The following is a 26,174-nucleotide window of genomic DNA, read 5'->3' as shown; positions in this document are numbered from 1 at the left end:
ATGGAGAGAGCAAAACCATCCAAATGGAGACAGGAAAAGAGGAGTGAGGCTGGTGATGCCTGGACTGGAGCTTGGGAAGGCCTACAAGGAAACTGTGACTTATTCCACAAGGCTGCAAGGAAAAGACTGATTTGCAGGCAGGTCATTTCCGATTGCAGCAAGAAAAAAGATGTACTAAAGTTCCTGTAGAGGAGATTTCATCCATCCTTCACTTACTGAAACAGTGGGAAAGCAACACCTTCAGGGACTCAGGAAACTCTCAAAAGTCCAGCAATAAAACAGGGGGACGCAGCCCTGCTGAAGGAATGGCAGAGCTCTTAGGGTACAGAGTGACCTTTTTATTATTATTAATAATAATTTTTAGCAGCTTCTACAAAATCAATTTCACGGGCAAAGATTTAATTATGCCAAAGGCCACACAAAATCAGAACCAAAATTCTCCTTGTTTCCAAGTGCTTGCTATGTGTGCTGAGAGGCAGCACACGGGGACAAGCAGGAGAGGGAGCTGAACAGCACAGCAGCTGCTCTAAACTATCATTCCTTTGTAAACCCTGAATTTCAGGGATGTATTTTAAAGCTGGATGTTTGAAATAAAAAAGTGAATGATGTCTATGAGTTGTGATGAGGGGTTTCTCCCAGGTTTGAGGAGCAGAGAGAGCAATACAGTAATTTTCTGTAAATTAACCTTTTCTAATATTTCAGGGCCTGCAGCAGCACTAATTAAATGCTAACTCTTTTAAAAGAAGTATATTTTAAACAGTATATTGAACTCTTTTAAAAGCCAACTAATTTTGTCATATGAAATAAATTTTAATTGAAAAATCTATTGTAGCAGTGCGAATCTCAAGATTTTCCTCAAATAAAGTCATTGGAAGCATTTTTACAGTCACAAAGTATTTGTGAGCAATGTGGACAAGAGACCCTAACCACAAAAATATGAAAAGCCATCATCAAACCTGTAAAATGGTTCAACAGAAGTCGCCTATGTTACCTGGGCCAAACCCTAGATTGCTGGGGACATGACATTTTTGATGAGAACATCTTTCACTGCACACCTAACATTTCACTCGAGCTGCAGACTGCGTCTGAGCTCCTTCACATCCATTTGACAGTATGTCAGCAGTGACAAAATTCTATAAAAGGATGGCAGCTTTGCATACAGCTCAAACTTATGCAGCACAAGCTTCCTGTGTGATCTCTGAAAGGCTGAAAATACTTTAGATGTGAAAAAAAAAAAAAAAAAAAGCAAAAAAAAAAAAAAAAAAGCCGGTTTAACAAACTCTGAGGGCTCATTTAATCTGGGTAAAAACTAAGCAGGAAACAGAAGCTGCATAGACACTACCTGGAGCAGATTGCTGTGCAATAGGTTGGCCCTTGTGTTTGCTGTGCAAGTTAAAGATGGAGCGTCATTTCTGAGGCGCTGATTTCTTGTCCCTGTTTTAGTGGCTGATGGCGTCATTGCCTATGAGATGTGTCACCAAGCTGGTGAACATCCAGATTGCCTCATCTCATACCTCAGAGAATTAAAGCTAAAAAAGCAGTTTTAAAAAAATCACTGTTGACTGACGGCGCTGAATGCCCAGCAAATATTACCAACTCTGTTATAATAAATTCAAGAGGTACCATGGTGCATAAACAGCAATTCTGAGACTTATTCTGGACCAGAAGTCTCCTGAGGGGGAAAGAAAAGTTGATTTTTAGTTGTTTTTGCCTAGTTCAGCCTTTACTCCCTGTTGTGATGGCTGGCTGGCAGCCTGGTGTCTGCCTTGTAGAGCAGACACCCAGTAGCAAAACTAACTCGGTGGTTAAATCAAGCCACAACAGACAATACAAACCTGACTCACACAGGCACAGGCCTGGAAGGACAACTGTGCATCCATAACTTTTCATCAGTAAAAATGGCTAAAGTACCATGGTCATGGAATCATGGAATGGCTTGGTTTGGTGGGGACCTTAAAGATTATCCAGTTCCAACCTCTTGCCATGGGCAGTGACACCTTCCACTAAACCAGACTGCTCCAAGCCCCATTCAACCTGGCCTTGGACAGTTAAAACATATTGATTTTTTTCCCACATCTTTCACCAGAGGAATGTTATTTTTCATAATTTTAGAACATTTCAAAGGAAGAAAAAATATTTTTTTCTGCATGGCCAGTAATTCATACACTTGCTCATAGCAATCGTTTGCTCAAAATGCTGATGTCCATTCAACAGCCACTTATTTTTTTTTTTTTTTTGCTACAAGGGCCTTGAATATTTAATCCCAACATAAATGTTTCTGGAAGCACATTCTGATATGTCAAGAAGGCTGTGCTTGTGGTCATGGCCTCTAATATCACCTGCTTGGGCTATAAATGCTCATTATGCGGGAGCCTGAGTGTAAATGTCAATGTAAATATACAGCAATGGTTAAATTCACACAACCCTCTCAAGCACAACGTGCATTATAAACATTCTGGTGCCATCTTCCAAAACCTTTTACTCTGAGCTGACTTTTTCCCCCAAACAATCCATTTTACTTAGCTCAGTCTTCAAAGTGAAAGAGGCGTTTTAACAAAATGGTCACAGGTGGTAGGAAATAGATCTTTAGAGATTCTCCAGCACTTTAATGTTGGCTCTGTGGAAGGAACATATGTGCTGTGACTTGAGGTCTAAAACCCAGAACATTCTCATTTTAGGAGAAAAATGATCTTGCATTAAATCACTTAATAGCTGAGCCACTGAAGTTTTGATAAGAGATATACTGTGGAAAGCAGCAGAGAAGTTTAGCATAGAACTCTCTGAACATTTACTTCCCAATAAACTTCATTTTGCCTTAAAATTAAGTTTGGATTTAGCAATATTCATAGCTAAGAAAATATTTTTTGGTTTAACCTCGTTGTTTTTCAAGCTTAGTTACTGCTATATTTCATTGTTAAAGAAAAAAAAAGTAGGACACTAAAGTTAACAAAAACTACTGGGTAAGAAAGTTCTATAAAAAACTCAAACTAGTCTTTTTCTCTCTCTTTCCCAGGTGTTTTTAGAGATCTTGCCATTTATTTTAAAAGCCAGCCTTGCCTAGGGCTATATTTAATAACTTAGAAAAGCCACTCCAATCCATTGTATAGCCATACTGTACTAAAAAAAGAGACAAAACCCCAGCATATGTTGATGCATTATGTAAAGACTTTCCTTGACAGGATTTAGTTACATGCAAGCTTGAAATGCAGTGTAAATGTATTTTCTGGAGTGCTAAAAGTACTACAATACCAAACTGCCAAAAAGGTGGCTTTACATCACACAATAAGGAACCTTAAAAGAAAAGAGTTGTGCACTCTGGGAGACAATATCTTGATCTATGAGCCCGTGATCAGAGCTACAAAAAGAGTCAATGTTTTCATGTGAAGGAAGAGTCTGGAAGGAACATGACAGTCCTTAGCAAAAAAAAAAAATATTCTCCAGTGTTGTTTCTACCTCTGTTAAAAGAGTTTCAGCTGCTTGGTGAATAGTTTCTAGTGGAAAAAGTCCCAAATCCGGTAAAATCCCATGCTGAGGATGAACAGAGAAGAAAGAGAAGATATTCTGAGATATTTTCTGCTTCAGCCTTTGAGGAAAAACAGTCTAATTTCTACACTACCAAAGCCCCCACTCACAAATAAATAAATAAACAAACATAGGGGACCAGCCAAGCAAGCTATTCACAAAAGCAATGTATCCCCATCAAATCTAGTGGAAATCAGAATTGCTGAACTCTTTTCTTGTCTCTTGTTAGCAGAGGCTTTATCCGAGTGGCAGCTCTGCTCTCACCCTGCTGCCTCCCATGCTGCCATCCCAGAGCACGTCAGAACTGTCCAGGCACTGGTGCCAGAAAAAAGAAGGCAACAAATGCAAGGGAGAGTCAGCTGCAGGATGGCAAACTCCTCTGCAGACAGATGAATGTTCTCTCTTGTGTCCAGAAGCTTTCAGGGGAGACTGTGCTGCTTGGAATGGACTGGGAAACATCAAATAAATCAGTTTATCAAAGACTTGAAGCAGTTAGTTGAATTAATTAGTTCCGTATGTCAGTTCCAATCCCTCCCTGTGATTTTATTTGCTCATGTAATACACAGATAATTCTAGTTTGTGTGCATGGCTCTACTGCTTTGCCCTTTTCCTCAGCTCCCCTGTTCTGGCAGGTAATTGCTGTATTCTCAGAGGATCTGGGAGATGTCAGGAAGTCAGGTTATTGGTGAATGGAGGCATCCAAATCTGAGGAAGGAAAAAGAAAAAAAAAAGAAAAGAAAAAAGAAAATAAGAAGGACATCTTCAGTGCAACTTGTAGTCACCAGGCTGAGTATTAGATGTGTTTGGCTGTTTGCACTTCTTGGAAGAATTAGTCACAGCAGCCACCTAGGAAAAATCATGACGTCCTTACTCAGAGCACTTCAACATGTCCATAGAAATACAACGAATTTCAGCTTGCTCCAAGAGGACAAAAATAGAAAACTGATAGCCCTCATTCTATAGCTCTTGAGCTTGTTCCAGTTTTTCAGTTCCTTTTAATTCTATAGTCTGTGGTCTCTGAAGTCAGAGACTTCCTTTTCCCTTGTTTCTCAAGGCCACGCTGTCCTCTTTGCTCTGGTCCATGCCTGTAGTATTGTTTTTTTGGGCTCTTTTTTATTTTATTAATCTGCCAAGATTAATGGAGACTCTCCTAAAGCAGGTACACAGCACTAGTGCTGCAGCTACCTCCGTAAGTTCTCATGGAATAATCACCTTCAGGCTAGAGCAGAAGGAGCCTGGAGCCATGTTTTACAACATCTCCACTCTTTCATGATGTGTGTGGGGGGGTGTTTGCAATGCTAATTTCTTCTCAGCCAGAATTGGACCTTCTGAGCTGTGAGAAATGTTCATCCAGATCCATTATTTCCATAAGTCCAGGCAAGCCCTGCGACAGGACAAAGTGTATCATCAGCAGTTCCAAAGGAAAGTGGTATTTAGGGCCAGGTAATAATTTCAGGAGTATTTAGGATGTAGGAAAGAGGGAGAGAAGGAATCTCTGCTGCAGCCTCTGGGTTTTTATAAAAGCTTAATTAATTACAAACCCTTCAGTCCACCTCCCTACCTGTGTTATCAATTCACCTTTATTTCAAGCTCCAGTTACCGTGACCCTCCTAATTCTTCTGAGTAAAAAACCATTAAACATTAGGCCTGTTGGGAAAAACACTCTCCACGAGGCTTTTTAATCCTGGTTTATTCTTGCCTTGTAACAGGGTCTGTGAAACCCACTTGCACTCATTACTCATTTCTTCACAGAGCCAAGAGTTCTTTTTGATAACCTTTAACAGCGACAGTCGATGGAGGCACCAGCCCTTCTCCCCTTGTGCATAAGCTTGCAAATCTAAAATAGGGCCTTAATGAAAAGAAATTTAAATATTATAACTCCACAGTATATGTCATTATGATATATTGAATGCAAAGCAGCTGTTCCTGACAGATTTGGCATATAACGGGGGTAAAGTAATTTTACACAAATCATTATGTTCATTATATTAAATTAATAGATTAAAATTAGTCAGTGATGTTTTGTAAGACCATCTTACCCACAGAGCCCTTTATCCTTTAATTCTAAGAGGTTTTTTTTGTTTTGTTTCTCTTCAATATTCTGTGCAAAGAGGACATAAATGCCCTGATCACTTGGAGCATAAGCCCCTAAATTCATGGCTGTTGAGCCTTTTCCAATATAAGCATCTGAAGAAAAGGTACTTAAGGGAAATAGAAAATGACATCATTTTTTCCCTGATCTTTTGAAGAATGATTTTTTTTTTTTTCCCCCCATCCTGCAGGAACAGATTCTGGACTAATTTTTCCTACCAAAGGCTTTAAAGTCTAAAATTCATCAAACATCTTGTCCTCAGAGACAATGTCATCCAAGTTCAAAGGATCTATAGCCCAGCAAAGCTGATGTCTTATTTCAGAGCTAACGCCTTTGTTTTCATCGAATGTTTGATTTCATCAAATTAAACCAATTCTTACACATCCCATAAATGTGAAAAAAAAATTAAAAAAAAATAAAGACAGACCCAAACCCTTTGATTCTCTGGAGAGGAGAACACATATACATATACATAGATGTACATGTATATCATATACATTAATTTAGTATGCTTTTCTAATATTTTTTCAGGATGTACTTATTATGTATATCATCAGGTTTTTCATATGCTTTTGAGGAGGCTGAATTGAAAATAGTAGGCTTCCAAGACATTTGTTTTAATGATCATCATTATAATTAAGAGCATGCTTTTCATAACAAAATATTAAAAGAATTTTTTTCAAGTCAAGTCTGGGTCTGATTAGTGATAGAGCAATTTCAAGATCTTTTGTTGAGAAGCATTTCAATATTCATTCAGAAAAATGTCAGGAGAACAGACTTCAACATAGAACTTTGGTGATTCATACTTCTGGTATTTTATCACTTCAGCTTTAATATCTAGTTAAAAAGAGAAAATTTAAATAAGATAAGAATACTAATGAAAATCAAGCAGTCATATGCTACATCATCTTCCACAGAACTTAGGATTTCCAAAAAGTGACACATAGCTTTATCCTTCCTCCATATCTGATACAGAGCGATGCAGAATCTTTCATTTAGTAGTTAAATTTGAAAAGTTGAGTAACTTCTCAAAATTCAGTGTATTTGTCCCTGCTGTATTAATGTAGAAGAAATCTATCTTTCCTAATCCAAGTTCTTTCAAAATCAAATGAAACTTAAATGTTATAATGAGGTTTATAAATTCATTAAATTAATCTGGCACTGTACTATATTGGAACTAGAAGTCAAACAAAAATCAGGGAAATAGTTTAGTGGTGGACTTGGCAGCCCCAGGCCCAAGGCTGGAGTCAGTGACCTCAAAGTCTTTTCCAACATAAATGATTCTATAATAAGTGGGATTTTCACATCAGTTTAAAAATAAGAAAAAAAACCTCACAATTTCAGGGTCAATTACTCAGAAGCAGGTGAATATGTTTTTTCACTCACCATTCCTCTAAATGAGACCTTCACATTTTTTCTCTTTAAGTAAGAGCAGTGCAGAAAAGTCCAGAAGCATCCTTAAAAAGGAAGGTCCACCCAAGTTACCCAGGTGTGAGGTGTTTTCCACATAAGAAGGGCAGAATTGGCAGCATCTGCTGTCTCTTGGCCACAGTGGTTTAAATTAGATATCACACAAAACAACATCTGAGCATTTGGCACAAACTTTCAGCTAAGATGACAGAACTGCTTCCATGTCTTGTCTGAAGATTGAATATTTCTGAATACTGCCTTTCATCTCCCAGGTTAAAATCAAAATAACACACCCATTAAAAGGAAACAGGGTGGTGTGTGCTTGACACACCTCAGTGAATAAAACAGAAAATACAGGCAAAAAAAAAAAAAAAAAAAAGGCAAGCATGCTTCTGTTGAGATTCATTAATGACATTTAGAAACTCCCAGTTCTTAGCACCTTGTGCTCAGGTATCAATGGGAACTTTGCAGATGTCCACTCACAATTACCTTTGGAACAGCCACCCCACCCCAGACTTTCCAAACTGGGGCACCAGGAACATCCTTGGAGCAGAAAAGTTGCAGGTTGAACTCAAGAGGTTGGATTTGGCCCCTGCTGCCAAAATTAGGTTTCAACCCCCACCCCCCCTACACTTCAGGCTTATCTTCATATTCTTGTACAGGGATGATACAACTGCCACTCACTTTTATTTCAGACGAAGGGGTCTGGGTGCTCTTTGCCCCCACGCTCACTTCAGAAGCCTGTGTAAATCTTCCCCCACGTGGGAATCATTTTGAACATATTGAATAATGATTTTTCTATGTCTCTGCCACTTTGATGTAGCCTCCGAGGAGAAGGAACTATCCTGGGTAGACCACTTGGTCATGTTTTAACAATTTCAGGATTGCTTCAAAATTCTTCAATAAAATGTAAGTGTAAGGTAAAAAAAAAAAAAAAAAAAAGAAGAAAACCACCAGAATTAAGTTCAGTTGATGAGGCCCCATCCCCCCAAATTATAATGTAGGAACTTTTTGAACTTATACTTTAAATTCACAATTCGTTTCTAATTTTAAAGCTATATTTTATCATTTGATTAATTGCTTAAAACTGTACACAAAGATAAAGGGAACTTTGAAATTCATACCTTGGAGTATTAACATGTACTCAGGACTAGATGTAAAATGTCAGAGAGAAAAAAGATCTAATGAACTCTTTATTGGTGAAATACAGTATTGCAGCTGCCCAGAATTTTAAAAGGTTTGTACCCAGCTCCAAAGCCAAATAACTACAGAAGTTTACTTACAGCAGAACTCTCATTCAGCGTTTCCAATCTCTTCTTCCAGGGTTCTTTTAACATTAATAAAATGTCCAGAGAAAAAAAAATAATAAAAAGAAAAAAAGTGCAACCGCAGAAGAATTTTTCCATCTAGAAAATTACACTACCATAAGTTTTCCTTTTCCCTGATGTCTTCTCTGCCATAATAATGGTTTCAGGATTTAAATCCTTTGCTGCTATTGTGACTTCAAAGCCTTAAAACTGCAATTGAATGAAGTAGTTCATCTGTCATTATTCAAATATGAAGCAATTATGATGAAATAAAGATAGAATTCCATTGAGAAATACCCCAATCAATTCTCACTTATATTTAACTAGAAACATAAAACGATGCTTAGAAGAGTAAGTTTAGGTAATAAAAACTTGGGATATAAAAAGTATGAATTACTGATCTATAACTTACTCATTTCTGAATAAGCTGTCTAAATATATTCCACAAATATTGACAAAACTTTAAGCTTACTATGCAAAACTGTCTCTCAGCTGGTCTCAGAGAGTGAGGAGCTTTTCAGAAATAGATTTGCACCATCTTGAGTGCCCAGAGGTTCAGCTGGGAACCTGCAGAGGTTTTTGGGGCTCTCTGGGTAGGGCAGCTCCCTCTGAAGTGTGTTTTATAGGTGAGTATAGATAATACATTTACCTCAGCCATGTCTTCATCATAACAGCGAACATGGCAGTGCTGGGTGAGTGGTTGGACTCAATCCTGGAGTCTTTTATAACCTCAGCAAATCTGTGAGAAGGGTATTAAATAAAATATTGATGTGGCTGCTTTGATATCAACACATCGTGTCAGGCCCCTCTTTGGATTTAGCCCAAAATGTTTATTTTCACCTTTGTGAGCCCAACCAAAGCCCATCTCTCCCCCAGGGGCTGGAATTTCACAGGGAATTCCCATTTCTACCCAGTTCTTCTTGGGAACATCTAACATTGGTTAAAAAGTTAATTATTTTGTTTTAGTATCTTCCATCCTTTCTTGCATCTTTCTCGCTTAATCTACCAATATAAAATAATTTGCTGGTAAAACGAAATCAAGGTGGGTTCTTTCGTTGTCAGACAAGGACGTTTTGGGGTTTAAACTCTTCAGATGAGCCACATCCTTCCCATTCTCAATAATGCCACAAGCTCAGATGAAAAAATTACTATGTCATTCCTTTTTCTTCACTCAGAGTTCTTTTGTTTTGTTATTCTTTTGGAAGACAAAAGCATCCTCTGCTTGTTGTGAAAAAAGACTTTGCCTTGTTTTTGGTGTTCCTGTGGCAAAACAGGGTTAAAAATGTTGAACATTTTTAATAAAATGGATGGATAATATAGTATTTTTTCCTTGTATTTTCAACAGCTGCAGTGAGCTTAAGGGTTCTGCACATTTTAGAATTTTGTTGTGCTGAAAAAGATCACATATAACCAGGGATCTGCATACTCACATTGGCCTTCATTTTGTAGGCATTTTCTCACTCTACCTGGCTATCACTTTTCTGTCATCTACAGATCCTCATGTCCTGCAGTTCAATTTGAAAAATGTAATTTCTTCAGACAATCCAAGAATGAAATGTTATCACAATTAGAAAGCAGTGGTACTTAGTATTGAATTTTAAATCAGAGATGTAACTAGCAAGAAGCATTCGGGGTATATACAATTAATTATTTCACACATAATTATTCCTGATACCACTCTAACTATGATAACTTAAAGCATTTGAAAAAGCAGACTGTAATTTATTTTATTTTTTTTTATAGAAGCTCTTTCCCTTGATATTCTTTTGCTAAATAATATGTAAAATACTGACACCTAATGTTAACTTCCAGTATTATTCATCTTGCAAAACTTTTACTTCAAGTAGGGAAAGACCCTGTGAAACTGATACTTATGCTGCAATTTTATTTCATTAAAATGAGTAAACTTCAATATAGATTTCCCTCACTTTTTGGAAATAATTTTCTGAATTTATAGATATATATGTCTATAAATGCAAGGAACTTTTAGTTTTATTATCACAGGTCACTGGTTAAAAAGAGAGAATAACTCAAAATAGTTGAAATAAGTGAGTCTTGATGTACTGAATTTAATCAAATCCATCAAATAAAACACAAATACATATTTGTAAAGTCAATATTTGTACCTGTAGCTTAAAATGCTACTAAAAGACAAAATATAATCAAATATTTATTATTAATCTGTTTTCCTTGAAACCTGAACTGCATATATTTAGAACTTTACCTATTACATGATTCACTTTCCTCAGAGACAAAAAGTTTATTTTCACTTGTTAATGAAAGATTATCAATTCACTTGTGTGAATTAAAAGCAGATCTCAAACTTCTCAAAAATCACTGTTTATCTCACCATAACTGCCAAGAGAGCTTGTCCAAAACTTAAGGTCTAGAAGCTATTTAGAAAGAGATTCTGGGATTCTTACTCCTCTGGAGTTTGAGCTGATATCAGAATAAGGTGTTTTATAATATGAACTACATCCATATCTGAATTTATATTAAGTTTGCCCAACTCTATAGGGAAGAGGTAAGAGTCAGTTGACACCTGTACACAAGTGCTGCAAAGGCACTGACATGGAGTTAAATCCCTTTCCAGCACTGTGGACCTGCACATTTTTATATTCTGTGCTTTTTGCATCAACTGTCACTTTATGGAAAAAGGTCCTTTTCTAAGATTGTGCCACTTGACAGACAAAGTAGCTGAGCTGCAGGTGCAAAGATAAAAATAAACCCACAAAAATGCAGATACCTGGCCTGCAACACAGCCATCAGTCTCAGCTGAGCTGAGGAGAGGTGACGTCAATGTAATCAAAACCTCTTGAGTAGAGACAGAGCTTTCCAACTGATTAAGACTCCTGTGCTATTCTTTCCAACAATATTCTGGTTAAAGAAGCTCTTCTTTCTCTTTACAAGTGCTAAAAATACCAATAAATGCTGTATTTGCAGTTCTTTCAGCTTTGCCCTGAACCAATAAAATCAGCATTGCTGCAGGAAGGATTTTAACATACACAGTTGGGGAATTTTAGAGAACAGGTAGATGCTCTGTTGTGCAGCAGGAGGTGCTCTAAAGGTGTGAAAGTTTCAACCAGCAAAAATAACTGAGCAAAACCAGAGAAGACCTCACTCCCCCCCAAAATCCTTCCTCACTCTTGAAGCAGAATAAAAAGTACCATAGAATCAGAGTAGCTGGGGTTGGAATGGACCTTTTAAAGGGTGGCACCTTTTATCCTGAGCAGGTTTCTCAGAGCTCCATCCAACCAGGCCTTGAATATTCCCAGGGATTCATCCACCCCTCTCAGTTCCAGTGTTTCAGCACCTTTAAAAACTGCTTTCTTACATCTAACCCAAATCCACCCTCCTTCAGTTTAAACCATCCCCCCTTGTCCTGTCACATCACTTTGTCCCTGTCTTTATTACAGGCTCCCTTCACATATTCAAAGCACTATTGGATGTAATTTCTAAGTGTTTCATACCAGAAATGAGACACATTGAACATCATCAGAGAGGAAGTTTCAGCTGATTCTTGGAAAACGCTGCGTGAATAGCTACAGACTTTAGAGCTTAATTGCCAATTATGCCAAGGTGTTATTTATGCCTTAAAACAACTTTGGGTAAAGACTTGCTGAAATGTAAGCAGTTTTTCTACGTTGCTCTTGCCTGCCTGGTGCAAATCTCTGTAAAAATTTGGGCCACACGGTGAGCTAACAATGAGATATTTTGCTGCTGCTCAAAGAGCTCAGGGTTCATTTTGCCTAATCCCAACTAAGCCTCACTAAAGCTGCAGGGAGTGCTTGTACAGCCCTTCACACTGCCTTACACGGGTCTACAGCTCTTCTCAGCTTTCTGCAGCTCCTCCTCTCCAACAGGACTACCTAGAAAGATAAAATGTTTTGTTTTGGCCAACTGGATCGCACCAAAGAATGCAATGTAAATTCATTCTTCAGTTAACTCATTAATTAAACCAGAATTTCAAAATATTGGGCCCTTTGAAAAACTCAGTGTGCAGCAGTCAGGAGTTTTGAAACAAGTAATTGTTCAACTTTTACTTTTCAAGTATACCCTGTACTTTAAATAGAATTACTAAATTAAAAATGTAAATTGGGCTGTATCTTTTAACAGTTGGTGATTTGTCTATTTTCCACATTTTATTATGCATAATTCTTGTAATAAGGAAGGGATTTTTTTTCATCCCTGTTCTAGTTGATAGCAATTCTTCCATGCTTCTCAAGGCTAATGTAATAAAACTACATAAAATGTTTAAGAAGAGCCCCATTAAAATATACAAAGCATACTAATTCATGAAGTCAAAGTCAAAGCAGAGTGGAAATATGAGCTTTAATAAAACTATGTCTGTTGTAAATAACTATTCAAGCACAGTCATTTTTTTGCAAATTGCATGGGATATAGCTCGGTCTACTCGAAGCAAAGAATCACTCAGCAGGATAAATGCATCTTGGTCAGAAATAGATTAAAAGGTACAGCTGAGCCATCAATAAGAACCAGATAGCACAGTATTATTTGCTGTTTGCTTTGAAGATGTAATTGCAGATCCCAGGATTTCAATAAATCTGTGCACATCACGGAAAGAATTGTAGAGAGGAACTGGGGCAACGCGGAGAGCGTTTGGTTCTCGCATGTCACACTGCAAAACAGAGAGGGAACATTCAGTAAATTCAGGTCACTTCATGTTTATCTGTCAGGCTGTATTTTTTAATGCCACAGCTTGTCTTTAAGGAAGAGTGACTGGACTGACAAGGAAGCACGTGTAAAACCTTTGGGATCCTCAAGGAGCTACAGTGAGGAGAATGACTGTGAAAAATTTAGTAAGAGTAGTTTTGCCTAAAACAATGATGAAAAGCTCAGGATGGGCAGGACTTTATCAGCATCATTGAGGGCTTCAAATCAGCTTTGTAGCCCCAAAATTCACCTTAGTGAATTTTATAGCAACCCTGAGTTAAAGAGGCACAGAGATGACAAAAAATAAAGCACAAAAACCCCCATTCCAGTATGTGAGTGTCTCATTCTAAAGGTACGAGTAATGGCACATGCATTGCAGTATTTTTCTTCCTCTCATTGTGATTTTGAACATTTTGCTGAATATAATAATCTCTTATATTTGAAAAATATCACTGCACTGAAAAGACCAGCCAACAGTGTGAGGTCCCTTGCCCCCTTAAAAGCAGGAGTTCCTGGAATTCCCTGGCAGCACCAAAGCAGCAGCATACGTAACCTAAAGGATTTGCTCTTTGGGGAGACAGGTAGCCAGCAGAAATAAAACTGATATCTCCATTATATGGCATCATGCTATCAGTCTCACCTCCCAGCACATCTAAATCACCCAGTGTATGGTCCTAAATTTCACTTTTATTCTTTTGGAGAAGTGCTCGATGGTAATTGTGCCATTACGAGGAAGTGATGCTCAGTGGCTTCTTTTTCTGAATGCTAAAACACATCTCTAAGGAAATGATAGCTTTTCCATGGCTCCATCTCAATGCCTCACAAAACTTTTGGCCATTTGTGGATCAGAAGGGGACTAATGTAAGTTCAGAGCTCCTTGTCATGTAAATTGAACCTGTAGCTGTGCCTCCCACCCTAATGCACCCATGATAGAGCTCTAACCTCAGCAGTGACTCCAGAACTACTGGAAATAAGTCAACAGTGAAATGGCAATATGGACTCTAACAAATAATTTATAAAATAACTCTATATATTTGATTGCTTGCACAAGTAAAAATTGAAATTGTAAGAAGTCGTCATCAGTCCTAGTGGGTTTTTACCTTATATGAGACTACATTTGAATAAAAACAAACTAATGGCTTATTAGTTGTTAAGAAGGTGAAGTTTGATTTACTTACAGCTACTCCTCTCTTCTCCAGCTCTTTAAACACAGATTTGATTGGAAGGGAAAACGACAGAGTGAGCTGGCATCCTCTCTCTTCAATGTGAGATGGTGTGATTATTCTTACAAAGGGCTTCTCTGGATTTGTTTTATCCTCACTGTAGTAATGCTTTATCAGGTATTCCAGGTAACCAGTGAGCAGAATGGATTTCCTCCTCAATGCTTTCATTGTAGTTTGACTAAAAACCTGTGATGATTTGAAATCATTAGGATGAGAATGTGTTGCTGTAGAAAATGAAAAGGAAATAAAGATTTCTCTAAACATTATCACTGGAATCAAGTAGTAATACCAGAGAAATACATACACATGGCAGGATTGGGCTTTTGAAAACACAGGATAATGTTATGCCTTAGATAATGACAGATATTTGTGCCTCCTGTTTAAAAGTTTCATGCACATCTCTGTTTCTGCAGAAATAACTTGCACACAAAGCCAGTTTTCTAAGAGAGCATTCCTCTGCATGTCTAAAGAGGATCCATAAATCCTCTGTAGGTGCAACAGGGCTGCATGAACCTTAGAATCACATGAAAATTTTCCCTTGTATATAACTTTAGTACACACCTTCTCACCCTCTACAACTCCCTGAAAGGAGGGTGTAGCCAGGAGGGATTTGGCCTCCTCTCCCAGGAAACAACTGATAGAAAAAGAGGGAAGAGCCTCAAGGGGAGCCAGGAGAGGCTTAGTTTGGATATTAGGAAGAATTTCTTAACTAAAAAGGTGGTCAGGAGTTGGAACACGCTGTCCATGGCAGGAATCACCGTCCCTGGAAGTGTTCATAACGTAGGTGTGGCACTTCAGGACATGGCAGAGCTGGTTTAATGGTTGGATGATCTCGGAGGTCTTTCCCAAACTAAGTGATTTTACTAACAGAATCCAAGGGCCAAGACTGAAATATCATGACTGGTGTAGAAATTCTTGTCTGTGAAAGCACAAAATGTGTACTAGCATTGGCTTTACAGCTTTAAATCCCCAGGCTCACCCTCTACACTAGAGAAGTAATGATTTTAGGATTACTTATAACTTGGAGAAGCTTTAAGAGAAGTACCTGAGAAATACTACTCAAAATACAACAAAGTATGTTTTCCAGCAGCATCTGGAAATTGTAGTTTTGCAGAACATCCCAAACCTCACTCCCTGATGCTTTCACAGCCACTAGATGCTGCACAAAACCAAGAACCCCTGCATTTGTGTTTGTGAAACAGAATGTGGATGCTCTAAAACAGACTTTGCAAGGGAATAAACGTGACAGGGACCAGAGCCACCAGCAGTCAGCAGATGCACAAGTCAACAAAAATGTAGAGGTGCTTCCCCCTCCACCAGGCAGGCAGAGCAGACACAGAACAGTTCAGTGCATTACTAGAGGGAAAACAGAGACCTGCCTCCTATTCCTCCAGGATTTGCAGGAGTATGAGGGATGGATCTCCTTAGGCTGCATGCAAAAATCTGCTTCCACAGGCTTTGTGCAATGAATATTTGCTCTCCTGGGTGAAATTTTTTGAAAAAGGTCTTTAAAATGTGTCTGTAGAGCGCTCCCCTTTTTTCCATAAAAGGCAGCAGCTAGTGCCATAACAGTCACTTTAAGCATTATTGAGGAATAACATCCATTAACACTTGCAGTTTTCATTGTTTCCATTGGAAACACTGCCTTCTGCTTAATGTGTCCCAGTGAAGGTGGCGTGCAATTTCACTAGCCATCTCTTGCCAGACATGAAAACTATTTTGTTTCCCACTGTATTAGAGCAATTAGCACTGGGAAATCCTGGCTGTGCCAAAAGGTAATGTGGGCAGGGAAAGGGGAGGCGATGGAAACTGCTCAGCCCTCATTGTTCCAGGCTCCCTGCAGTGGGCTAAATGACACCAGCCCACACAAACCCGAGCACTGACAATCTGGGTCATGGCAGAATAGCTTTCAGCTTATCTCCAAGGTCACATAAAGTTTAAAACAATATACTGGATGTTTAAGGACTAAAAATATAAATTGTCAGGCGGAACAAGAGGCATGGCTGTGCCCTTTGCAGTCCTTCAGCGTTGCATGAAAGATGGAAAGATCATAACCGGCAATTTTCTGACTCTGTTTGTTTAAGATGTTGTTTTTTCAGTAAATACAGAAAAGGGATGTGGACACTGCTCTTTGTTCCAGCATCAGCTCAGCCATTCCACTAGAATTAACAGAATGCTAACCAGAAATAAATTTCTGCCATTTATGCTGGTGGCAAAACCTTGCTGCCCAAGGCTACCTTGAAAACCAGCTTAAGGATGATTTTATAGCAGAATATGTTGCACATAGCAGGTAAATCTGAGTAACACCACCTCTTTGAGCCACAGAGACCAAGTCCTGATTTCAGGGGAGAGCCTTCCTTAAGAGAAATGCTGGAACATCTTGATATGAAACACAGGTATTTGGGGAACAGCTCCATGCCCTCAGACAGGGATGGGCTGTGGATCAGAGGATTGCTTCAGAGGAGGAATCGACTCCATGCGGCAGGACAGCCCTTCCCACAACCACAGTGTCAGTGATTCATACAGAGATAGGTCAGAGATAGGGCTCTGCTCCTTTGACCACCAGAAAATTAATGATTCTAGGAAAGAAAAGACAGTTTGGAGCTGTACCACACTCATGAATTCCTTTTAGGAAACATCTGCAGGTTGTTTCTGTCTCCTCTGTTTATAACTAAAGGCAGAACAGGTTCCCTGAACCACTGGATCAGTTGATCCAGGACACCTGATTTTCTTTCATAAATTACATAAATCTGCTTTGCTGGTGGAATAAATGGAGCAGCAGCTCTGAATGCAGCTTTTCAGATTTACATGATTCCTTTGTAGGAAGATGCTGAGCATAATCCTTCCCATGAGAAGCCCTGAGACAAGTCACTGTGGGACTTGGTGATCTCAGACATCTCTTCTAACTTTAATTATTCAATGATTTTGAGCCATGAATACTTCTATGGGATAACAGTGCTGAGCTTTGAGTTTGTACCGAGCTCCTAAAAGCAGGGAAAAACACATTGCTAGAGCTCAGATTTGGAGGTGCAAACCTCAAATACTCTGGGTCCAACTCAAGGTCCTCCAGCAGAGTTTGTGAGAGACATGGGGAGATGAGTACATTCATTAAAGGCCTTGGTCTCCCAGGGGTGTGGGGTTATTTTCTTTGCTTTTCATTACTTCTCCCCCTCAATTTTCAAATATTTCACAGTTTTCTTTAAGGGAGCAGCAATAATACACGTAACATTCATTAGACCCTTTTATACTCTTAAATTCAGGCTCAAAGTAAAGCAATTACTTACCTCTAAACTAGCATGCAGAGCACAGACCAGTAAAATTGGAGGATTTGATAACCGGAATCCATTAATTCCTTCACTTAGTTGTAATTCTGGAAAATGAATAACTTATATTAGTGTTTTTGATTTCTTCATTTTAATGGATTGGACCTTATCTTGAAGTCTGTCCTCACACAGTAAAATATTTCCCTAATGTGGCCCGTAGGAATCGGTCATTAAAAGGAAATAGTAATCTATTCCCAGCTAATACTTTCAACTTCGAGAGAAGCCAAATTTTATCCAGCAGAAGACCTCATTAGCAGCTTCATGGGAACCAGAGAACTGCAATTAATTTGTTTAAATGGTGTGTGTTAAAACCACCTTTACACTTGAATCTCTTTTAAGGCTGGCACGAGGCAAAGAAATTCCAAGTCAGCGGAGCAAGGAATCACGTTCCTTAACTTTATTGAGCTGACGAGACATGGGAGGCTGCATATGCAGCTAAGTGTAGCTTCAGGCCACGGAGAGGAGTTGCCTAGACTTTGGGCTGTGAAATTTCACCAAATCTATTTAATAAATCTACAGAAGCCTCGCTGTAAGTTCTGTGTCACTGTTCGTATTTCACGCTCCAGCACCAGAGCGGGAGGACGCGGCGGAGGAAACGCTTTTCACGCACAGCAGACTGGTTAATTTTATAATGCCCAACTTCTCCCCTGTAAACTGCTCGTGGAAATGAATAAACAACGTTTTTCTTCTTCTAGCAGTATTTCAAGGCAATTTGTGTCTCCTGCTGGCTTTCCATAGTGCCACTCTCATGCGTTTGGTCTGAAAACAAAGAGCAGACTGAGGCTATTAGAGAGGTGCTCTCCAGCCAAAGCCACAGCAACAGGCACTGCCACAGAAAATTAAAAATATATTAAAAACAAAACAACCAATCAAACCAAAAAGCTCCTTTCTCATCCTGATCCCTCAGGATATTCTCTCTGCCATATTTTAAGCAGGAGCTGAGCAGTCTAGCTGTCAGATTTGGAAAGGAGTTCTCATTTTGTGTTGGGACGATAAACACTTGGCTGCTTCAGAGCAGGTTTGTCTTACAACTGATCCCTCCCTAGTGCAGGAAATTTGGAGATGCTGAAACATTAGTGGGACTTCATGACTTATGTCAGGTTGCCTTACCTTTATTTATACAATTTCTCATTAATTCCAGTGGAACTAATCCTGAAGAAAGATTTTTACCCCAGTGACTGATAGCAGATCCTCGCTCCTCAGAGACTTATGAATTTAATTCACTGAGATACTTTGAAAGTTTCATCCATATTCTATATCTGCATTTTGAAGTTATTTCAGCAAAGTGTCTAGGAGCAGACAGTCAAACCCTCATGCCCCCACAAAAATTTATTCCAACATTTATTTTGTTAACACCTCTGCCTCACATATTTAGGATGAGTTTAGTCTAATGCCTTTAACATAAATGAGGAAATGCAGAGTTCTGTCCTTTCTCCTCAAATGCTACAAAAGTGAAGCTGGCTACATATAAATAAATCAAATAAAGTAAAATTGAGAGTGTATGAATACATACTGTTTTCCATAAGGAATCGTGTTTTGAAGTCATGGCCCCACCAGCCAATTAGCCTAAGATTTTTTTAAAGAAAATAAATTAATAGAAATCTTAATACCTTTTAATTTAATTATTAAGAATTATATAAGATTAAGCAACATGTACATTTCTAATAATACATTTTATCTCTAACAATGACATAAAAATGCAATAAATTCTATAAAGAGCACTAAAAACTTAACATTACCATTTGAGAATTTCTTTTACAGCAAAGTATAAAGCACACCACATCTTTCAATTAACTATTGATTTTTAAAATATCCATTTTCTCAGAATTCACTTCACAAAACAAAAATAGTACAGAAATATTTCCACTGCTTGGTTCCAAGGCATTAAATTCAAACCATTTTCCCCTTCCTCTTAAACTTAGTTTAATGAATACTGAAAGCTAAAATGAGTTATAAAATCTGACTTATCACCAAGAAAAGGACTTTTTGGTGAACAAGAAGCAGACAACCAGACCTTGAAAGGAAGATTGTGTAGGCATTGCCTTGTCCTTACTGTGAGACCAGTGTGAATTCAGCATACACTTTTACTTTACTGAACTAAATTTATTCTTCAAAGAAAACTTCCTTTAAAATAAAACACAAACCAGCTTAATGCAATATTCCTTTTTTTTAAGATCATCTCCTGAAGAAAAAAACTCCATACAGTTGTTCAAAAAATGTCTGACCTTGGGCATTAAAATGACATTACATTATTAACTCCTATTTAATGGAAAATACGTTTGAGGGCATTGCTATAAACAGTTTTCTAAAGCATCTGGAGGAACTGGATCACCTGCAGCCTGGGCACTGCAGATAAAATCAATATTGCAAAATCAGGGAATATTTCCCCACCTCCCTTGTGTTCTCCACTAAACTCAGCACACAGATATCAGTGAGTAACGATGCCAGTCCTACTTGAGATTCCCCTGTATCAATGTTTTTGCAATATCAAGAAGTCACCATCACAGGCTCCTTCCTGAACTTCTCAGCTCTCCAGAACTGGACACCATTTCTGACAAGGCTTTGTTCACCCTGTGCCAGAGACAAAATTTTAGGAGTGAGTCCTGGCAAAAATTGCAATAATAAAAAAACTCTCTACGTAAAGGTCACAGCAGATCAGCCCTCCTGGAAAGAAACAGGGGAAAGAAAGTCATGGGCCATTCCTAAAGGAGCATTTTGTAGTTTGCCTAAAAGAGCTGAGTTCTGCAGAATTAAGACCACATTTGAGTTAGAAACTTGTTATATGAATACTGCAGAGTGTAAAATAAAGTAGTTCGTATTTCTGTATAACAACACAGGTTTTATGTTTACTTCTGTGAGCTGCATCTAAACAGAGGGTCTACAGGAAGGGCATGTTTTTTTCTTTATTGCTGCATGATGTTTTTATTATTCTGAGGCCCATGAAAATTAACAGTGCAATATACATCCATTTTAAATGAGATATTGCATTGCCAAAATGAATACACCCCAAATAAAGTACAATGGAGCCTCTGCCTGAGTGACTCCATTACTGCTGCTTTGAATCATAAAAGATATTTCAGTTATTTTATAGGAACTCTATAATATATAGACAACACTGCACTGCAAACCCTGAATATTGTATGTTCCTTCAAAAATCTACTGATATCAATGGCATACACATTACATGAATTTCAAAAGTTTTAAGCAGAAAAGAAATCCATGGCAAACAAAACATCTGGACTAACAGTCAGTGAGAACAATACCATGTTCCACTTGGACCACACCCAGAAAGCAAAGACAAAATGCAGATCAATCACACCATTATCCAGATCAGGGCTGATGAAAAGATCTCTGGTTGCATTTTGAATGCTCAAAACTCGCTAATTCTGAGGTTGGCTTCAACCCAGATCTCAGCTGCAGCACCACGGAGGCAACTTGGAAAGCGAAATTTCAAAACTTTTCCAAAATGACAGAATGAAGGATTTTATTTTTTTTTTTTTTAAGACAGTTTTAACTGTCTTGCCCTTTCCTACCATAATCTGACAATTTGCTTTTCCTCTGTTTTTATTTTTTTTTCTCTTTTGGCTGTTCTAGAACTTCAGAGGTGTCACTGCAGGATGTGCACTTTGAGGCAGCTCTGGTCCTACACTCTCATTGATCTCATTGATAATAGCCCATATGGATGTCACGTTATTTGACATTTAAGTTGACAGGCTTCAAAGTGTGGAAATTAACAAAATCTTCACAAATTATAGCGATTTGCTGTTTACAATTTTCTGTGAAAATTTTGAAATGAAGGTTGCCACCGCTATGCCAAATTTCAACCTGTTGTGATGGGAGAGAGCTAAGGTGTTAAACCCCAAACATAACGCTTTATAAACGCTCACTAAAAATAATAGGCAATAAAACTGCACATTAACTTACTGCAGTAAAATTTCTTATTAAAGAGTTGTTACTCTGCATGCAAAGTGAGCATTTTGAACTGCAGTCGCCATTTCAACTGTTCCTGCCTCAAGAACAAAGGCACCAAGAGCTAACTTGATTTTGAATTCCAATCCAGAGCTTTTGGCAAAATACATAAAGTGGAAGGCTCTGAAAAGCCATGTATGATGTGCTTGTGATTAAAAACCCCTTAAACATGTTAGCAATGGGACTGTCAAGTTTCATGCTTCCCGTGACAGATAAAACCCATTGTGGGAAGTGTGTTAAAAATCAATGTCTAAGGAGATAAAGGTCTAATTTAGCAAATGTTCCTCTATAAATTAAAAATTCAAATTTATCCAAATTGAGCCCTTGTTTTAGCACACCACTAATCAAAATGGTTATCTCAATGATGGATAGGTTTTGGTTGCAGCATCCTGCTGTCTGTCCCAGGTATCCCCAGCAGCCTCCCGAGGCTGCTCAGCAGAGATGCTCCTGGAACACTTCCACAGGGGACATCTCCATCCTGGAGCAAAAGTATATTTGAAATCCATTGAGAAATCATGCCAAAAATGAGAGTAAATTAGTGCCATACTAGCTCTGTTATTTTCTGCAAGGTGAGCATATTCTTACACGTCCACTTCTGTTGGAAAATAACTTTTAAAATAGATTGCTCCGTTCTATGCCTCAAATAAAACCATTGCCATCACAGAATGGTTTGGGGTAGAAGGCACCTTGAAGAGCATCTCTTTCCAACCCTGGCCACAGCCAGGGACACCTTTCACTGGACCAGGTTGTGAAGGACCCATCCAACCTTGCCTATGTCCTCACAGTTTGATAACACTGAGAATTTCCCAGGGAATTCTGCCACTTCCAATATTTGCACAGAATTTTTACATGTGCCACATAAAATTTAAAGCAAACTGTCATTAGCTCAGTTTCATGAAACAAAAATATAATCAAATATCGCTGAAAGGTTCTCAAATTCCTTTTTTTTTCTTACTCCAAAATATTCTTCTTGTTTTACAAATCAGTGAGCAAAGGTTTGCTGGGCTGGAAAATGACTGCAAAAAGGAGCAGTATCCTCCCTCCTATTTATTCAAACTCTCTTTAAGGACATTTACACCAGGGAACAATCCCTTCAATAAGTATTTTTATTTAGCTCATTTTCCTCCTTTATATGTGCCTGAATTAGACTGAAGCACTGGTTGTTCATAACTTGAGTCATCTCGTTTGTGGTTGCATTAATGATGCAGGAGTGTGGGATATAATGACCATGATGTATGTGCAGTGTAAACATCAAAGATGATCCAGTTAAAGAGCAGAGAAAAAATACAAAAAATTAAAAAGAAAAAATTTCTTTGACCTTTGTTTCGGTGTTACAGATGATCATTCTACTCATTTGTAATTTACAGCCTGGAGCAACACGGGTCTCATTCCCCTTCTCAGCAAGAAAAAGAGACAGCAACCCTTGAGTGGGTACAGAAAAGAGGGAAATACCATTAATGTGGCCCAGCTTTTACAGTCCAGGGCAATGTGTTGGAAGTATCCTGTCATTAAAATTTGTGAGACAATCATGTCACATCCAGGGGAAGGCAAGTTGAAAAGCTACAGGAATACAGTGTGGAGTTTGTAATTCTTGATTTTACATCTTCCAGCTTCCCTGGGCACAGAACAGTTTGTCTCCTCTCCCTTATCAGGTCACAAAGCGAGCTGGAAATCTCATAGTCATTATTTAGATTTTATTAGGAGCATATACCAGCAAAGCATGTTATGTTTATGAAAGGATGGATTAACCCAAATCATAAACAGGCAGTTTGGGGCCAGGCTGTGTCCACAAATGAGCTGATGTAACTTCTAGGTGGCAGCTAAGCTCTTCATTCACACATTGCTTTAATTTTGCAAAAGCATCCAGGTGTTGGCAAAGATTTGTTTGATTTTTTCATGCTCTGCTCCAGCCATGAGAAAGAATCAGCTCTGAGGAGTTAATGAGACCTGTCATTGCTCACAAAGCTCATTACACAGAGCCAGGCAGATCTTATGCCATGTCTGCAAAGGCAGCCTTGTGCAGGGAAAAGAATGAAAGGGCCAAAAATAATCATGAAATTCAGTTTCTTGCAGTTCTACGTGTCCATGGCACAACTGGCTGGCTGAGGAGCACATCCATGTCTCAAGACACCCCAAAGAGAGAGATGGGCAAGCAGCAGGAGCAAGAGCAGTGTGACACAAATTTAGAGGAAAGAGGCTGTGGCTTAAACATCACACTCTTAGCAGGAAATGTGGGTGTGACAGAAACACCCATGAGATGCTAGAAATTAAACTACAAAAGGACACAGAAAGCCTGGAGGCTGGAGCCAGCCTGGAGCTAGGAACAATCCACATCTGACCATGCTGGACCATCATCCTTCTGCCCAGGAGAACGTGGTGGAACCACATCACTGGTGGTTCACAAAGTCCAGCTTCAATATTTCAAATGTCAGGATAAAATAAAAGGAAAAAACAAAACCAAATAGCAAACAAAAAAAACCCACAAACCCAAAACCATTTCTAAACATCCCTTAAATCCATGCATGGATCTCCAGCCCAGCTGAAGGTTTAATTCCATATTTTGAGATACTTTGCTCCAGTTTTGTGGACTCCGTGTAATGCAACACAGATAGAAAAAAGTACCCAGGACTCAGGTCCTGAGCAGAAGCATCTCCTAATGCTGCTGCACTCAGTCAAAGGTCAGTCCCAGAAATCAAATTCATAGAAGAAGTTCTGTCACCCCCTCAAATCTACCTTACTCTAACCCAGATCTACAAACAACTCTGCACAACCTCTGAGCACAGACCTGGTCCTCAGGCTCAACAGCTGGGCTCAACTCTTTACATTCTACTCTGCATTAATTTTATTGCAGCTTTCTAATTGCATTTTTAATATGTTTCTATTTAATTTCTGTGTCATTAATTTTCTTGCAAGCACAGGAGCATGGTTGTGCTTCTTTGGATTCGATGCCAAAACTTAGAATAAATAGAATGACACATACACACACCAACTAAGAAAACAGAAAAACCTGCTCACTGCTTTACATGGCATATTTTTGGCTCACTGGCTGGAGTTTGAGAAGGAGTTTCAATTTTCTTTGCTATCACAGACTTGTCTGATCATTGATGAGTCATTTGGTCTCTCCACACCTCAGGCCCTCATCTCTAAGAATTGGGTTCAGGACTGCCTTAACTCTTCAGTGAGGGATGAAAATATATTTGTTAAAATGTGCTAATATATTTAGCAATGAGGACCATGTAAGGATGAAGAGGTAGATTTATTTGGAACATCTTATATAGGATTTTTTAATATGCAGATAAGGAAAGGGTATGTAGAGGTAAAGCTGATGTCACTTGTTTTTCCCCAGCCCTGTCAGCCTTTCCCCAAATTATCACTTCACTCTCAAAGTTGTTGCCAGTGTTAGGTTTCTATTCATTTCAGAATCTAATATTTTTCTTGATCTAGAACACTTAACTGAGAAGGCTAAAAAATGAATAATAATAAAAAGAAATCAATATTTCTATTTCTTAATTCTCATGATACTTTACAGCTATGCTGAAACAAAACAAGCCCAAGTGGATGGAAAACGTTATCCCACTCCACCCCACCCTGTCCATACTGAGCACCCCAGCAAGGTCCTGCTCCAACCCAGAGCTCCCCTGCTGACAGCCCACTGAAAGAGAGAAAAGACATTTCTAATGATGTTTGAAATGATGAGTGGTCTCTTTAATCAAAACAAATAGTGGAAAAGTGAGTCCCAGTTTCATCACTGACATCAAGAATTCAATGATTTTAGCCCCCTTGTGTAGGTGAAATTCTTCCCATGCTGAGATGCTGTCAGGTATGGAGTGGCCCCACAGTATATATCTGTAAGGGCAAGGATTTGCACAGGGGATTAAGGGACTTATAGCAGCTACCCCCGTTAGACTTCAGCAATATTTCGAATTTAACTCTCACAGTCTCCTTCAGAAAACTTTGCCAAGATTGCCAGAAGCTATATTTAAAGCCTTTTTTTTTTTTTTCCTTCCTTTATATCTTTTTAGCTATCCTTTATCCCAAATGGTAAGCTTGGACTTGTTTCATTATTCTCTTCTGTGCAGTGCCTGTTAATTTTAAGTAGGATCTGTTGTTAGGATTTGAAAAGCTTTTGAAGCCCAGGTAATTATTAGCCTCAGACTTCTGTAGTTTAGGACTTGCACACACTCTGCTGCTTTCCTTACCCTTTTCAACTCATTACAAATGTTTCCTAATTATTAAGCATATGTGACTTGTGAGAGGCGCCATACATTATTAATGGGCCAGTCTCTTAAAACTCAGTGGAAAAAAATCAAAACTCCTTATGAAAAGTTGCTACTGTGAAAGTAGTAACTTTTCATATTTAATATCAATGAGGCTTTACTTTGTCAAAGGACCAAAGTAATGTGATTGTATTAGAGGCTAATAGCATGACATTTTTCTTCTGTTAAGAGGCTTGCATTTTCAGTACCATCTAAAGGGAGACAATTTTTCTCCTCTATTTTGAGGCTTGTCTTGGTTAAAAAATAGCTAAACTCACTTTCTGCCTAGCAGCAAATTTTAACAGCAAAGACCCAAATCCTGACAAACAGTCTCATAATTTATACAATGACATTTAACTATGCAACTGCAATGGATGGAATTAAGAAACTTCTAGACT

General features: G+C 38.5%; 1 protein-coding gene and 1 long non-coding RNA gene across 6 annotated transcripts in view; both read right to left on the bottom strand.

The window, feature by feature from the left end:
- Nucleotides 1-1,981: 1,981 nt before the first annotated feature.
- LOC111931816 (uncharacterized) lies at nucleotides 1,982-7,101 on the bottom strand. Of its 2 annotated transcripts, XR_015289410.1 has the most exons (4): nucleotides 7,001-7,050; nucleotides 5,101-5,371; nucleotides 4,735-4,906; nucleotides 2,107-4,368 (listed from the first exon to the last, which is right to left on the bottom strand). It is a non-coding gene; the product is annotated as an uncharacterized LOC111931816 (long non-coding RNA). The 2 variants fall into 2 exon arrangements; XR_015289411.1 differs by lacking the exon at nucleotides 5,101-5,371 and having other exon boundaries at nucleotides 1,982-4,368; nucleotides 7,001-7,101.
- A 5,543-nt stretch (nucleotides 7,102-12,644) lies between these two features.
- KYNU (kynureninase) overlaps nucleotides 12,645-26,174 on the bottom strand; it is a 57,490-nt gene continuing 43,960 nt past the window's right edge. For all 4 annotated transcript variants that reach the window (XM_023931392.2, XM_023931394.2, XM_023931393.2 and 1 more), the window contains exons 11-14: nucleotides 19,065-19,117; nucleotides 17,513-17,598; nucleotides 14,184-14,414; nucleotides 12,645-12,970 (exon numbers count right to left, since the gene is read on the bottom strand). In XM_023931392.2, the coding sequence (XP_023787160.2) occupies nucleotides 12,818-12,970; nucleotides 14,184-14,414; nucleotides 17,513-17,598; nucleotides 19,065-19,117 (523 nt within the window). In that variant the 3' untranslated portion in view covers nucleotides 12,645-12,817. The remainder of the gene's footprint in view (nucleotides 12,971-14,183; nucleotides 14,415-17,512; nucleotides 17,599-19,064; nucleotides 19,118-26,174) is intronic.

This window comes from Cyanistes caeruleus, chromosome 7 (genome assembly GCF_971803275.1).
Source record: "Cyanistes caeruleus chromosome 7, bCyaCae1.hap1.1, whole genome shotgun sequence".
NCBI classification, from domain to species: Eukaryota; Metazoa; Chordata; class Aves; order Passeriformes; family Paridae; genus Cyanistes; species Cyanistes caeruleus.
The sequence above is the reverse complement of the archived record's forward strand: the minus strand, read 5'-3'. Positions and strand labels throughout refer to the sequence as shown.